The sequence below is a fragment of the Heteronotia binoei genome, chromosome 13, assembly GCF_032191835.1.
Source record: "Heteronotia binoei isolate CCM8104 ecotype False Entrance Well chromosome 13, APGP_CSIRO_Hbin_v1, whole genome shotgun sequence".
Classification (NCBI taxonomy): domain Eukaryota; kingdom Metazoa; phylum Chordata; class Lepidosauria; order Squamata; family Gekkonidae; genus Heteronotia; species Heteronotia binoei.
In genome coordinates, this window is record NC_083235.1 from 52078127 (window position 1) to 52092803 (window position 14677).

Below are 14677 nucleotides of genomic sequence, written 5' to 3' on the forward strand. Positions count from 1 at the left end.
GGAGTGTCATTTCACTCTAGGGGCTGTCATTCTGGTCCCACTCCCACAGTGTGTGTGTGTGGGGTGGTGGTGGTGGTGTTTCTGGTCTCAGGGATGGTCTTTCGATGGGGGGGATATAATTCCAGTCCCAGAACACATGCTACTCTTAGGGACAACCATTCCACTCTGGAAGCTGTCATTCCAGTCCCAGAATAGTTTATCTAGGGAACATCATTTCATTTTGGAGCCCCTAGAGCTGTCAGTCTAGTCCCAGAACATTTAGGCTACTCTCAGAGCCTGTTACTCCACTCTGGGGACGGTCGTTCCATCCCAGAGCTCTGATCCCCATCCCAGAGCATCATTCCACCCTGGGGACTTGCCATTCCATGCCCAGGTTTCTCAAAATCCGTTGCCGTTTCCATCGTAATTGTCCTGTAATGTTTTTGCAACGGAGCCCATGCAAGTCAACTGGCATTCTTGACTCTCTGTGTATCCAAAGGCCCTTCAGGATATCCTCTCCCCGCCCCGCTCGCGCAATGGGCATTCTTGTCATTCCTTCTAGTCCATCTCCTTTTGCCTTGCCAAAAGGCTTGCTGCCTTTCAGGAGCAGCCAGGGAAAAGGGCACAGGGGAAGCTTTTCGCAGCCACCGGTTCGCGGCGGAGCCCCCTCTCCCGCCCCTCGCCCCTGCTTTGGCCTCCCGCCCACCGTCTCGCACCGCCTCCTTCCAGGCTCCGACTCGCTTGGCTCAGGCGAGCTGTCCCCAGTCCAACAGAGGGCCGGGCCTCCGGAGAGGGAAGCAACAGGCACAAGGAAGGCGGCGAAGCCCTTTCCCTCCTCTGCCGCCGCTCCTCCTTTCTTCCCCGGCCGGGCACTGTGCTCCCCGCTGCAAGCCAGCCCGCGGCGTCCTCAGCCAGCCCCCTGGTTAGCCAAAGCCGGCAGCTCCTTCTCTTGCAATCCTTCGCGGTCCGGCGAGCCCTCCGGGAGCGTTCGGGGAAGGGGAAAGGCGGGCCACCGAGTCGTCTTCTCCCACCCATCCCCTCCCAGCCGGTGGCGGCGCAGGTGACTCGTGCCTCCACCGGACACTCCCCCGGGGTCAGGGCAAGAGCTCCCTGCAGGTCTCCGTGGCGGTGGACGCGCAGATCGGCGCTGCCGGCTGGACATCGTGGGGTTGCTGCTTTTACTTTTTGTTTGTTTCGGTCCATCGCCTATACCTAAGGAGGACCAGCTCCGAAGCCCTCGCTCCCCTCGCCAGGTTTCCCTGAGCCCGAACGCCGCAACTGCGTCCCTGCCTTTGCTGAGACAGCCCCCCGGCCGTCATTGGTCGAAGGAGGCCCCCGTGGGCGGAGACAGGCGAGCCGGTATTAAAAATCACATGGGTCGTCCTCAAAAGAGAAGCAGTAGCTTATTCCGTTGTTTCACTTGTAAAGGGTACAGCCAGCGGCAGGCTGGGAATAGGGAACTTGGGGATGGTTTGGCTCAGTTCTGGATCGTGTTCTCTTTTAACACTATAATTGCCCCGCTTAAAATCCACCGACAGGTAAGGAAGACTTTCTTTTCAACCTAGAACTTTCTCATTATTATATAATCTCCAGGCGACCCAACAGTAGCTGCATAGTTAAGATTTGATATAAAATTAGATTAGGTCTTGAAGAGTGCCTTAAACAACGTTCTGGTTTATATTGCTTGCCGGAAAGGAGCAGGGAGGGGGAAGAGATCCCCGCCTGTAAACTTGGTTTCAAGCACCGCGTCCACCTTCTAATCTCAGTAGCATCTGAAATAGTTGCAAGTAGATTGGGTTGCACGCAGTTGCTGAGCGCTAGACTGCGCTCCCAGCTTGCACTGTATCGAATTTATCTTTAACTATTTAGAATAGCCGTTCATGAAGAATACTTGCCTGCTAGGCTGAGCTGTGGATTGTATTTGCTATTTCCTTGCTGTGCCTATGATTGCAAATATGCTGTGACTCAGAGAAAGGTCGCAGCAGGCAGACCCCTCAGGTCCCCCAAGATGCTTTAAAGTGGGTTTCACAACAGCCTTAAAATATTCCACGTTGACTTTTTTTTTTCATGGACACACCAAAGCCACTTCTGGATTTTTCTTTCCTTGTTTTATGTAAAAATTAGTCTCTGTGCATGCCAAGAACTTGAATTGAAAGGAAAGAGGTTGTCAAATGTCTTAGGGTTTCAGAAGTTGCATCATTTCAGTCTGATTCAAATGAAATAGAGAGGAAATTCTTTTGGCTCTGTTGCCGCCCGATAAAGGTTTGCACTGTAGCTAGAATGTCTGTTGCAACTTCTGCAGCTGAAAAATTAAGCTGAGAAATGAAAGTGTGGTCCTCTTTTTCCTTGTCACTCTCCCCTGCAATATTTTTGCTTATCAGAGGGGTTTTTTTTAAGCCAGGTATATTTTCTGTGTTCTGTGCCTTATCTTTGCTCTCTCATTGGCTTGCCTGTCCCCCAGCAGCTTGTCAACTACACCGCCTGTTGATCACTGTGTCATGTGTACTTACTTTATCATAATCTAGAAATATCTTGCCATATCTTGCAACAGAGCAGGAGATCAGAGAAAAAGGCATTCATGCCTTGCCTGTTTCTCAAAACCATTGGCCAAAAAAGTAGAAAAGTGAAGCAAAGTCCAAAAGTTAATAGGCGGCCAATAAAGAGCAACTTAAAAAGACCATTCTGAGCAACTTGCAAGGGAGTGCATTCTCTGTTCTTTGACTGAGCTTTGGCTCAGGGCCATTCTGTTTACTTAGGGCACAGGAAGGTAGCAGTTACGTTCACTTAGCAACATGTGCCTTGCACAGCCTCAGCAGAGGCGTGTAATGACAACTGGGGAATAACTGCTGTGTGCTCATTAACGATTTCTCGCTTACTTGCTCTCCACCTCAAATCTCTCATCAGCCTAGGTCTCTTTTATTTATTTGTTTGTTTCACTCACGTCTTTTCTATTCTCACAGTGCATTTCCCCCCAACCATTAAATGTGAAAGTGTTTAATTTCCAGAGATTGCTTGTGTTCCAAAGCTTGCTCATGAGCAGTAAACTCAAATTTGGAACTCATCCTTGATGCATGTTCACACACACACGCACAAACACACACACACACATGAACGTACAATAAAATTGGCTGGCTGTTCATCAGTCAACACCTGTTTGTAATGTCTGCTGTTTGTTTTTAAATAAATATACTGCCCTTTACTAAAGAGGAAGTGAGATCATTAAAAAAAATGGCTTGGTTTATTTAGAAGATGTACACTATAGGTATCAGGTTAATGCAATACACAATAGGCACTTTCATCAGTAAAGAGCTTTTAAATTGGCACTGTATTTGTACTTTCTTGCTCCAAGGTGCTATACTGCTTAAAACTGGGAACTAGAAGAGCCAGATCTCTTTATAAGTCTTCAGCATGTAGGGGCTAAGACATTCAGTGTATGCTTTCTCTAAATGGAGTGTGAGAAGCTTGGAGGGGGACAGAGAGAATAGAGACAGTTTGGAAGAGGAGAACCTGCAGACATCTTGTTGCATTTCACATCTTATATGAACAAGGTGCACTGGCAGATATGATTTTGGTATCTACTTAGAGGCTTTGTGAAATTTCTGAAGAGTGTGTACATTGTGATGGGGAGGGGAGGGAAGGGAAGGAAAAGGGAACAGAAGGCAGAACCCTTGGACTAAGGAGTAACCATTTACTGTTGTGGCACTCCTTGAACACATGAGGCTGCCTTATACTGAATCAGACCCTCAGTCCATCAAGGTCAGTATTGTCTACTCAGACTGGCAGCAGCTCTCCAGGGTCTCAAGCAGGTTTTTCACACCACCTATCACCTGATCTGGACATGCCAGGAATTGAACCTGGGACCTTCTGCATGCAAAGCAGTGGTACACAAAGTACCACTGAGTCACAGCCCCTTATCTGCTCTTGCAAAACATTTTACAGGGCTTTATCTTCGGTAATACCATAGTCTATATCTGTAGTGAAGCTATGCAGGAAGAACTGAGATCAATATAAAGATGTAGCTACTCTGTTGTGCAGTGCATCTCATAAAAATGCATGTCTTGGCCCTGTCTGCAGTAAAACTAGGGATTCTACCATTCATTTTTGGAATTGATTTTTGTATCTATTAATGTGTCATCATCCTTGTTTCCTCAGATCTGTTGTGAAGGTTAACTCCTCATCTCCACCTCTCCTTTTTGTATCCTAGTTACTTAGAGCAGATGCAGGCAATTTGTGCTATTAAAAGAGAGAAGATAGTTATCCTATAACCAGAGCTACTAGTGGTGTGTGCATATCAGTGAATACCAGAGTTTTGTTTAATAAACTTTTAGAGCCTATCTTCCAATGGAGAAAGGACTTGTAACCCAGGCTTTCTGCTTTGATTAATTTAGCAAAACTGGGATACAAGTTCCTCCCCAAAACATAATTTATGCAGTAGTATAACTCTTTTAGCTAATAATACCATTCATGTGTACAACATATGGAACACTTACTATTAACAGTAGTGGAAATATGACAATAATAGATACTTGATACTATTTCTAGGTTTCTAAATACAGCAGGCATTTCATAGGAAGCTGGCATTATGTGTGAGTGATGCTTGGACTTCCAATAACAGCCCAGAGGTCAAGGTGGTTTTGGAAAGTCTGATACAGATATCCTTCAGATTGTATAGAGTTCCCTCCTTCAAATCCACAGAAACTTTACTCCAAAACTGATGGCATATGGAATATATGTGTTTCCATTCACTTGGATGAAAATGCAATTTGAACATGGAAATGTGAAATGATAGCTGCTATAGGATGTGACTTCTGAAAATGATTATTCTGCAGAACAGAGAAACTATTTTAATTAGCTTTTTCTGTTTGAAACATATAGATAGTAATTTAATTTCCTTGTGCATTGAGTGATACATTGTGCTTATAATTCAACAGAAAAATACTGCAAATTGAACACTGCAATCTATTTTTGCCTTAGATAGCTTACATGAAAACCAAGTGGTTGTTGGAAAAATAGAACTTTGTCTTTGCAGGAAAGTTGTCAAACAGGTGGAAGTTAATTAGGATGAAACTCTTACTTTATAATTAGCAGTGCAATCCTAAAAACACTTTCCTGGGAGTAAATCCCATTGAGCAGACTTTAGTAGAATTCTGAGTAGACCTGCTTAGGATTGCACTGTTAAACACTTAAAGAGAGTGATTAAAATGTGGAATTTGCTGCCAGAGGATGTAGTGATGCCTGTCACAGGAATAAACAGCTTTAAAAGGGGATTAGATAGATTCATGCAGGATAAGTCTATCAGTGGCTACTAGCCATGGAGACTGAGAGGAACCTCCATGTAGAAAGACACTAAACCTCCGAATCCTAGAGTCAGGAGGCAACATCAGGGGAAGATCTTGGCCTCTTCCCTGTTGTTGGCCCTCCAGAGGAACTGGTTGGCCACTGTGTGAGACAGGATGCTGGGCTAGATGGACCACTGGTATATTTTGCAGGGCTCTACTTATGTTCTTAAAAATGCATTTGAATGCCACTGGATTGTTGGACACTGCCAAAATATACTACACAATAAAAGATCACTTGTTTATGTCTGTGGCAGTCAACCTAAGAGTTTTAAGCAGAAAGGCAGTTTATTCATTTTTAAAAAATCAAATTGTGATTACTATTGCTTGTGTCATCACTGGTAATTTTGTTTTCTCGGATATAAAACTAGAAATAAATAGGCCACTAAAAAAAACCTGAAACTTTTGAAAGGCTGGATAAGGCCACTTGCTTAGAAAAAACCCCCATTGAACACAATGCGACTGGATCTTTACTTTATTCCATTGAACACCAAGCATGACATGCTTTTAATTGAAAATGCATAGGATCAAGATGGATATCATTACTCACTTTTAAAATAACATGAATAATTACAAACTCTATGACCTTAGCCAGGGGTGACCAAACTGTGGCTCGGAAGCTATATGTGGCTCCTTCACACATATTGTGTGGTCTTGAAGCCCCCATCACCTCGTCAGCCAGCTTGGAGAAGGCAGTTCTCTCTTTAAGTCACTTCTCCAAGCCAAGACAACCAGCAGCTTGGAGAATGCATTTAAAGTTATAGCTGCTTTCTTCCCACCTCTCCCTCCTCCCATCTATTTGCCTTCCTTCCTTGTAGCTCTCAAACATCTGATATTCATATCTTGTGGCTCTTACATTAAGCAAGTTTGGCCACCCCTGGCATTAGCTGTGTTAACCAGACAGAAGACATGGTAACCATACTAGCCAGTGACTTGCGGAAGTGTGATTTTGTCATCAGAGCATATTCTTTTTCAAAAAAAGAAATCTTTAGTATTGATTTAGACATTCTGTTGAGATTATATATAAAGTCACCCAAAGCAACAGAAACCATTTCCATTTAAATTTTAGCATAGATTATAACAGATGCTGCTTTGCGTGACTAGCATCAAACTGTTCCAGCTTAACTATCAGTTTAGAGTTTTGCAGACTCACTGCTGAATTACTGAAAACTAAGATTCTAAATTTGCTTTCTAAGAGGTTTGTGTTTACTAAGCAGGTAAATTTAACGAAGTGACAAAGGCTAAACACTCATTGAATGTAATGAATAAACCTGGTGCAACACTTTTAAAAGATCTCTATTCCAGGGGTATCAGAATTTCATCCTGTTAATATAAGCAATAGCTATTGCAGGCAATGTAATTATTAAGACTTAAAAGGGGTTCCCCTTTGTATGCTTATGTTCCTCTAACAATTCAGCTTTCCCCTAGGTAGGACAAGGAGCCTGATGGAACACACTGGAGTAACCTGGGGTAGGGTTGCCAACCTCCAGGTGAGATCTGGAAATCTCCCACTATTACAGTTGATCTCCAGATAACCAAGATCAGTCCCCCTGGAGAAAATGGCTGCTTTGGAGGGCAGACTGTATGGCATTATGCCTTGTTGAGGTGAGGTTCCTTCCCTCCCCAAACTCCACCCTCCCCAGGTCCCCTCCCTCCCCCACTACCAAATCTTCAGGTATTTCTCAACCCCAGGGCAAGTCTACCCTGGCTCTACCCATTAGCAGAAAGAAACCATTAGATCCAGCTCAGTATTTTAGCTTAATAATAATTTTAGTATACTTTGTTTGCTGGAATATAACACCTTCCTTAAACTACTTCTGCCAATGTGTATAGAAATGCAAGCCATTTGGTGTCCTTTATTTAAAAAATCACGCACACACAAAACAGTCCTTTGATGCATCAGCAATGTGCACTTGCCACTGAATAAATGTTGTACTCCTTGAACAAATAATGTTGAGTTTGTCTGAGTACACAGACATGATTGGAATCCATATTATGCAATGTGGTAATAAGAGAAACAAAGAAGTGTTTCTAACAATTGTTGACATGTTTTATTTTTTCTTTCTTACTACAGGCCATGCCTCCTCGTGGCAGATGATTAGTTACTAAGTTAGCACTGACGATCCTCAAATCCTCCTTGGCACAGTCAGGGGCTGAAAGAGGCACTGACTTCTCCCTTTTTTCCTGTGTGTGTGTTCCACTAGAACGTTCAAAACTGTTTCTCCAAAGGGTTTTGCAGAAACTCAGACTGTTTTCCAGAGCAGAAGCACCACAGTCCACAGTGGAAGCAATGGGCAGCGTGCGAACCAACCGCTACAGCATAGTTTCCTCAGAGGAGGACGGAATGAAGCTGGCAACGATGGCTGTTGCCAATGGCTTTGGAAATGGGAAGAGCAAGGTGCACACCAGGCAGCAGTGCAGGAGCCGGTTTGTCAAGAAAGATGGCCATTGCAATGTCCAGTTTATTAATGTGGGTGAAAAAGGACAACGCTACCTAGCAGACATCTTTACCACCTGTGTGGACATCCGCTGGAGATGGATGCTACTTGTCTTCTGTCTTGCTTTCATCCTCTCATGGCTATTTTTTGGTTGTGTGTTTTGGTTGATTGCCTTATTGCATGGCGACCTAGAAAGAACAGAAAGACTTTGTGTCTCCGAAGTGCGTAGCTTCACTGCAGCCTTCCTTTTCTCCATCGAAACACAGACAACAATTGGATATGGCTTTAGGTGTGTCACAGATGAGTGTCCCATTGCAGTCTTCATGGTGGTTTTCCAGTCGATTGTTGGTTGCATCATTGATGCCTTCATCATTGGTGCTGTCATGGCTAAGATGGCTAAACCAAAAAAGAGAAATGAAACTCTCATCTTCAGCCACAATGCTGTAATAGCCATGAGGGATGGGAAACTGTGCTTGATGTGGCGGGTTGGAAATCTGCGCAAAAGCCACTTGGTGGAAGCACATGTCAGAGCCCAACTCCTCAAATCTCGGATCACTACTGAAGGAGAATACATTCCTCTAGATCAAATCGACATCAATGTTGGTTTTGACAGTGGAATAGATCGCATATTTTTGGTCTCACCCATTACAATTGTACATGAAATAGATGAAGAAAGCCCTTTGTATGACTTAAGTAAACAAGATATGGAGAATGCAGACTTTGAAATTGTAGTAATATTAGAAGGCATGGTGGAAGCTACTGCCATGACGACCCAGTGCCGTAGCTCATATCTGGCAAATGAAATCCTCTGGGGCCACCGTTATGAGCCTGTACTATTTGAAGAGAAAAACTACTATAAAGTAGACTACTCCAGGTTCCACAAAACATATGAAGTGCCGAACACACCCCTTTGTAGTGCCAGAGACTTAGCAGAAAAGAAATACATCCTTTCAAATGCAAATTCATTTTGCTATGAGAATGAAGTGGTCTTGACAGGCAAAGAAGAAGATGACAGTGACAATGGGGTGCCTGAGAGCACAAGTACGGATACCCATCCAGACACAGACCACCACAGTCAGACAGGGGTGCCCCTAGAACCTAGGCCTTTAAGACGAGAATCTGAAATATGACTGAGACAAACAATCTCCCCCTGTGGTTATAAAATCTATCAGCAACAGGCATGCTGTGCTGAGAGGTGGCCATTTTGCAGATGACGGTACTGTTTCACAGAAACAGGCATACAGCCCTGAGGAGTCGACCTAGGTTGGTTTAAAGTGCTGTCTTCAGAAGAGGTGCAGCAAAAAGCATTAACTTGGAATGTAAAGCACTTATGTCTATGTGTGACAAGAAGGCACATATATGTTGTAGAATAAATTATGTATATTTTTTTACAAAACTTGAACTTGCAGGCAAGCTTCGATTGAGTTTTATCGTTTGACATCTATTTTTCCCCCCAGAATGCTTCTCTGTTGGGAACAAGAATGTTTTTAATGGCATAACAAAGGCATGATACTGCCTTATTATTACTATTTTTAAAGCTGCTGCTAACTACATGAACATGAATTGTAATTTTTTTTTTTTGTTGTAGTGTAGCTTTTGGTTTTCTTTTATATCTTCATAAAAAAGGAAACGGGAAAAACTCTCATTGAACATGTTAGTTTCAAAGCACTCTGTCAGTCAGTCAAATGACTGATAGTGCTGGGGAATCTGAACTTCTGTTGAGGCCAGTAGTTTAGTAGATAGAATCAATTTCTCTCTGATACTATCCAGTTACATAAGGAGTATTATGTAACACAAGGCCATGCAGTAGCCTACAGCAAGATTAATTTGTTTTTGGGAATGGGGTGGAGATTCCCCCCCAAATCTAGGATATGTTTTAGTTTCAAAACTACCTAAGTGAATACCAAAGCGAAAAATGCACACTTTTGCACAATGAACGTTTTATTTAAATAGAACAGGCTGCTTTAACTATGTAAGAAAAATAGGTTAGTCTCAGCCTATTTTTCCTCCCTAAAGGTCCTTATGTCTGGAGTATTTTTCAATGCACCTTATTCAAAAACAAAAGCTTAAGATAAATATAAGGGTGTTCTTTCTGCTACCCTTCACTTTTGGGGAAATTAGCGTCTGATTTTTTTAGAATTTTTATTTTATTATAGCAAAAGTTAAGTAGAGAGGAACAAACATCTGTACTTTCCTGTTTGCTAAATACCAGCAAGACTGTGGCAGAAGGTCGAATATTAAGTCACATGTACATTCCAAAGTAGTTTCTAGATCATACAACCATATTCAAGTGGAGTAGCATTTTGGGAGGTGATTACAATCCAGTTAACTTTCAGTCTTTTTCTAATTTGGTCTTGCTAGACATAGGCAAAACTATTTATTCAGAGATAGAGACTAACTTTGGTGAGAGTTGCCAGGGGAACAAAGCAACATGCTTGTCCTAGGAGAGACACTTAGAGCCATGGAATAATCTGATGTAAGGATCTCTTTCTCTCTGCTTTTATTATGGGACTCTGTCTCATTGCCAAGGTTAGGATGATAGAAACCTACTGTGCTAGCTTTCTAGTTGTTGTTTGATGAAAAATCACAAGTTTGAAAGGAACAGTACTGTAAAAGAGTTCCCTTTTTGTTTTTAATTACTTGATATGCCTCCATGGAATGATTAGTGGATGCAATATCTGTATTGAAGCCTTTTGGAACTGCTACTGCAACCTTCTGCTGAACCATGACTTTAATGGTATTTTTGGATCCCTTGCCAAGAATGCTTTAAAAACTCTCTGTGCCTCTAAGATCAAGTGTACCATTTTAGCTGCACCCATAGGTTATAAACGTAGGAGTCCTCTAGTAGGTGAGGATTGACACCAAGGGATCGAAATCCAACTCTTTTACAGTATTGGATCTCGCTGTATGCCATTAAAAATAGCTTGTTCTAGTTCTAATGCAATTGGAAATAAACATTGGTGGACAATTGTGGCCTCCAAGAGGGAAAATTGCAGGAATGTGGTTTTTGGCAGATAGCATAAACTTAACTTTGAGCTGAGTAGACTGCAGCACTGGATAGTGCAAATGTGGACAGGTTGTTTTTTGCTTTATCTTAAGCCAGATATTGTTTATGTACCATGTACTAAGGCTACAAAGGGGAAACTTATATACAAGGCAACCTGATTGGAGTCTCTGGATCAGAGAAACGATGAAAGCATTTGAACATGACTCCTGCTGCTATTATGATATTCTTGCTAAGGACAAAAAAATAAAAATAAAAGTGCAAACCAAAGAGTATTCAGTGACATACGAAACAAAGAACGGAGGAAACGTCTCCAAAATGCACAAAGTTCCCACTTGCAGGTCTTGCGACATTAAAAGAAATGGTGGGTTGAGAAAGTGTTGAATATTCTTGTTTAAAAAAACCAAAAAACAAGAAAACAGAAAGGGATTTTTTTTAAAAAAATTAAAAATCTAAGTTTCTTCTTTTCTGGTGCAGAATTGACTTTTCTTTTCCAAGATGCAGGGTTTTGGTGTATTTAGATTTTTTTAAAAAACAAAAATGTACATTTTTATAAAGTTTATGAAGTATTTTCATATTTAAAGCCAAATGTAAATAGGAGTCAATTTAAAAAGAGAACGACAAGAAAAAAGGCCAAGATGGCATCAGTCAGAACCCACGATGCTGCTGGTTAGCATGGTTTTTGCAAGCCTTATGGGGTTTCTATTGCTATGAGGTTTTTGTTATTTATTTAGGCATGGATTTTTAACTTGATTGTTTCTTTTTTTTTCTAAGCTATTGGCATTTTACCAGCTTTCAGACTGCTTGAGAGTGGATACCTATTACACTCTTCTATGGATTTCCTCCCCCCTTCAAATAACCCTTTGTCTTTACCTGTTGGCTTCTGCATGCTGCAATTGTTAGGATAGAAACTTTCATTTTACATGTATATCATGGTACCTGACAGCCCTTAGTTGTTTAGTTTGAAAACTGAACATGCTTTGGGAGGTTCAGCCTAGGATCTGTAAATCATTGTGAAGCTATGGATATTGGGCATTTTTTTAAAAAAAGTAGCTGACAACAAGGGACAATTGTGCAAAGTGTCCAGCAGTGATGCAATTATCAACCACTTAAATCAATGCATCAACTGTGATGCAATTATCAACCACTTAAATCAATGGGAAATTCCACCCCCCAACTTCATTTGAATGTGGACTGCACACTTAACTCACATTTGTGGGTTCAAGACTTAAGTGATAAGGAGTTAATTTTACTTTCCCCCCAAATACTTGAATAGAGGCCCTTTTCTTATATGGAGCTAACATAATCTTACAGAGGGCACAAACAAGGCAGGCAATTTTTAGTAAAAAAAATTGCTGCATGTATGCTGTGCTTAAGACACACTGTTCAGCCACAGACACCTTTGGTTTCTGACTCTTGATTTAATTGCACATGCTTTCATTTGGCAAAGACAAAGGATGCTGGTATTTTTGTTCTCTTATGTCTTTTTTTGTGGAGGGGGTTTACAAGATAAAACTGAGAAGTACTGTAATGTCTTTTTAAAAAGCCAGCTGCTGTTGAACATCTTCAAGATGGGAGAATGCTGCATAGTTGCCATCACATAGGCAACCTGAGAGAGCTTCCCCCTTCTAAATGGATTTTCTATTCTGCAGCAGTTTGTAAGGTGAACAAACCAATAGGCATTTGACAATCGTTCTACCTTACTATTTTCCTATTTTCAGCCTTTTGTATCAAAGTCTTCCTAACATACTGCACAAATCATGGATTGTACAGATTTATATATATATATTATATTATGTCTTATTTTATTATTTCTAAATAAATAAAAATAAAGTATTCTTGCATATCTATTTCAGTTATTTTTTATTACATAAGCATATAGTGTAGTTTGACTACAGCATGCGGAACTATGCTTATTGAAGGATCTGTCAGAATGACTGCAGAATGAATCTGTGTCATACTAAGCAGAGTTACACTTTTGTAAGACAATGGGCTAAGAATGGTATAATGTACTTAGAATGGCATTGCAGTTCTGTTATAGATGATAGTTTGGAGGATCCTATGCATGAACCACAAGGAGAAGGCACTCAATGATGCAGATCTTTCCTGCCTTTCCATCCCTTCAGCTGTCCCTGTTTGTCTCCTCAAATACTAGTGCTGGGTATTGGGAGAGCTTACTGAACCAAAGTCCAAGGGTTGTGGAGCAATGCAGTGAGAAGGTAGAATTTGACAAAATCACACCCAGTTACCAAGAATTTATGACAGTGGAAGAAGGAGATGGTTACAAGTTTGTTCAGTTCCTCCTCACAGCATCCCCCATGTCCTACAGCATTTTGTCCATGAAGCTCCTCAGCAGCAGTTGTATGGCTGGAAGGGGGCTGTTTCTACACTTGGGGCTGATTCTGATTTTATTAGCATTGAATCCACCTACAGAAAATCCTGTTCAAAAGTACTCTTGTAAAATGAGAAGCAACTCTGGGGTGAAACTGCTTTCCATGCCAATTAAAGAAAATGAGTGTAGATGACTTAAGATAATGCAGAGCACAACACAGGTGACGCCGGTATGCAATGTATATGAACACTTTAAATGTGCACTGAGAAGGGCACATTTAAATAAAATGAGAACATTTTAAATGTGCACTGTCAAGTGTAGAAACAGCTGGGAACTTCTGGGGAAGGGGGGGGGGGGAGTACAAACAACCTATCTGCAGAAGCCTTTCGCTCACTGTCCATGGGATCCAGTCCTATGTAGTTAAGAAGGCAAACTTGCCTGGGATTAAGCAGTGCTGAATATTGTAGGATTTGAGCAGCCTAAGATTGTATTGTCTGTGTTATAGAACAGAGATCAAGGCTTGGGTTCATGTTTCTTGTGTTAAAAGTGAATGTTATAGAACAAACTTCCTCATCCCTCTACTAAGAGTTTCTTGGTGAACTCCCCAAGAATCAATCATTTGGTGATGTTTGCTTAATCTTCAGAGGTCAGAAGTCTTTCTCAGTGCTGCTTTCTACTGCCCTGTGGCTCCAGGCCAGTATAGCCCTTTGGATAGGACTGCAGCTTCTTCCTGAAGCTGCACAAGTTCTGCTTCCTTCTACCTGTTGTAGTGACCTGGATTATTTTGTGCTTTGCAACAGATGAAAGAAAAAGGAAGGTCACGCAACGGCACTAGGTGGCTTCCTACTGTGATGATGCTTTTTCAGTTTAATCCCTTCACCAAAAACACAGGAACTGATTCCAAGGCAAATGGCAACAGACTATACATGACCTTTACATCTGCAATGCTGGCCCAATCTACTCTCATATCTTCTGTTGGATATCCCTCATCCAAAAGATTAAAGTTTGGCTGTTTTAAGTGGAATTCTCCATAATACAAGGTATTCAGTGTACCTGTCATTATAGTAAGAACATCTAGTATCTATGGTTGTAATTGATGACAAAATTACTGAAGAACCTGAGAATCTTTCAACCATAGACAATTGTGCAAGTTGTTTTTGGTTAAAATTTAAATGACTTTTATAATGTATTTCAGTGGCAGAATTTACATGTTCGGCATTCAGAGTTCAAAACATATTCCTGCACTGTTTCTGATTAGCAAATACCAAAAACACCTTTTATTAGAACCAAAATGGCATATTTATTATAACCCATGTGCTATTATTTTTTGGCTTCATTTTGTTCAAATGAAGGTAAAAATGACACACACAGAATAAGCAGCATGTTTCTTCAGGTGTGTTAAAATTTCTGTAGAAGCCAAGATCAGTCAGTCTAAGAAAATGAAGATATGAATCTCTTCTTTTATCCTCACAATACCTGTGATGTAGGCTAGGCTGATAATGTAGTTCCCCACTAATTAGGCTGGAGTACATATTTGTGCCAGACCCTATTCTTAAATAAATTATAGGGGCATGGCTGGATCAGAAAC

General features: G+C 41.4%; 1 protein-coding gene across 1 annotated transcript; it reads left to right on the top strand.

Annotated features, from left to right (window-relative positions):
- The first annotated feature begins 1335 nt into the window (after positions 1–1335).
- KCNJ2 (potassium inwardly rectifying channel subfamily J member 2) lies at positions 1336–11178 on the top strand. Its single transcript, XM_060252614.1, has 2 exons — positions 1336–1517; positions 7390–11178. Exon 2 carries the CDS (start codon positions 7606–7608, stop codon positions 8881–8883), a length of 1278 nt encoding a protein of 425 aa, XP_060108597.1. The 5' UTR covers positions 1336–1517; positions 7390–7605; the 3' UTR covers positions 8884–11178.
- Positions 11179–14677: the final 3499 nt, after the last annotated feature.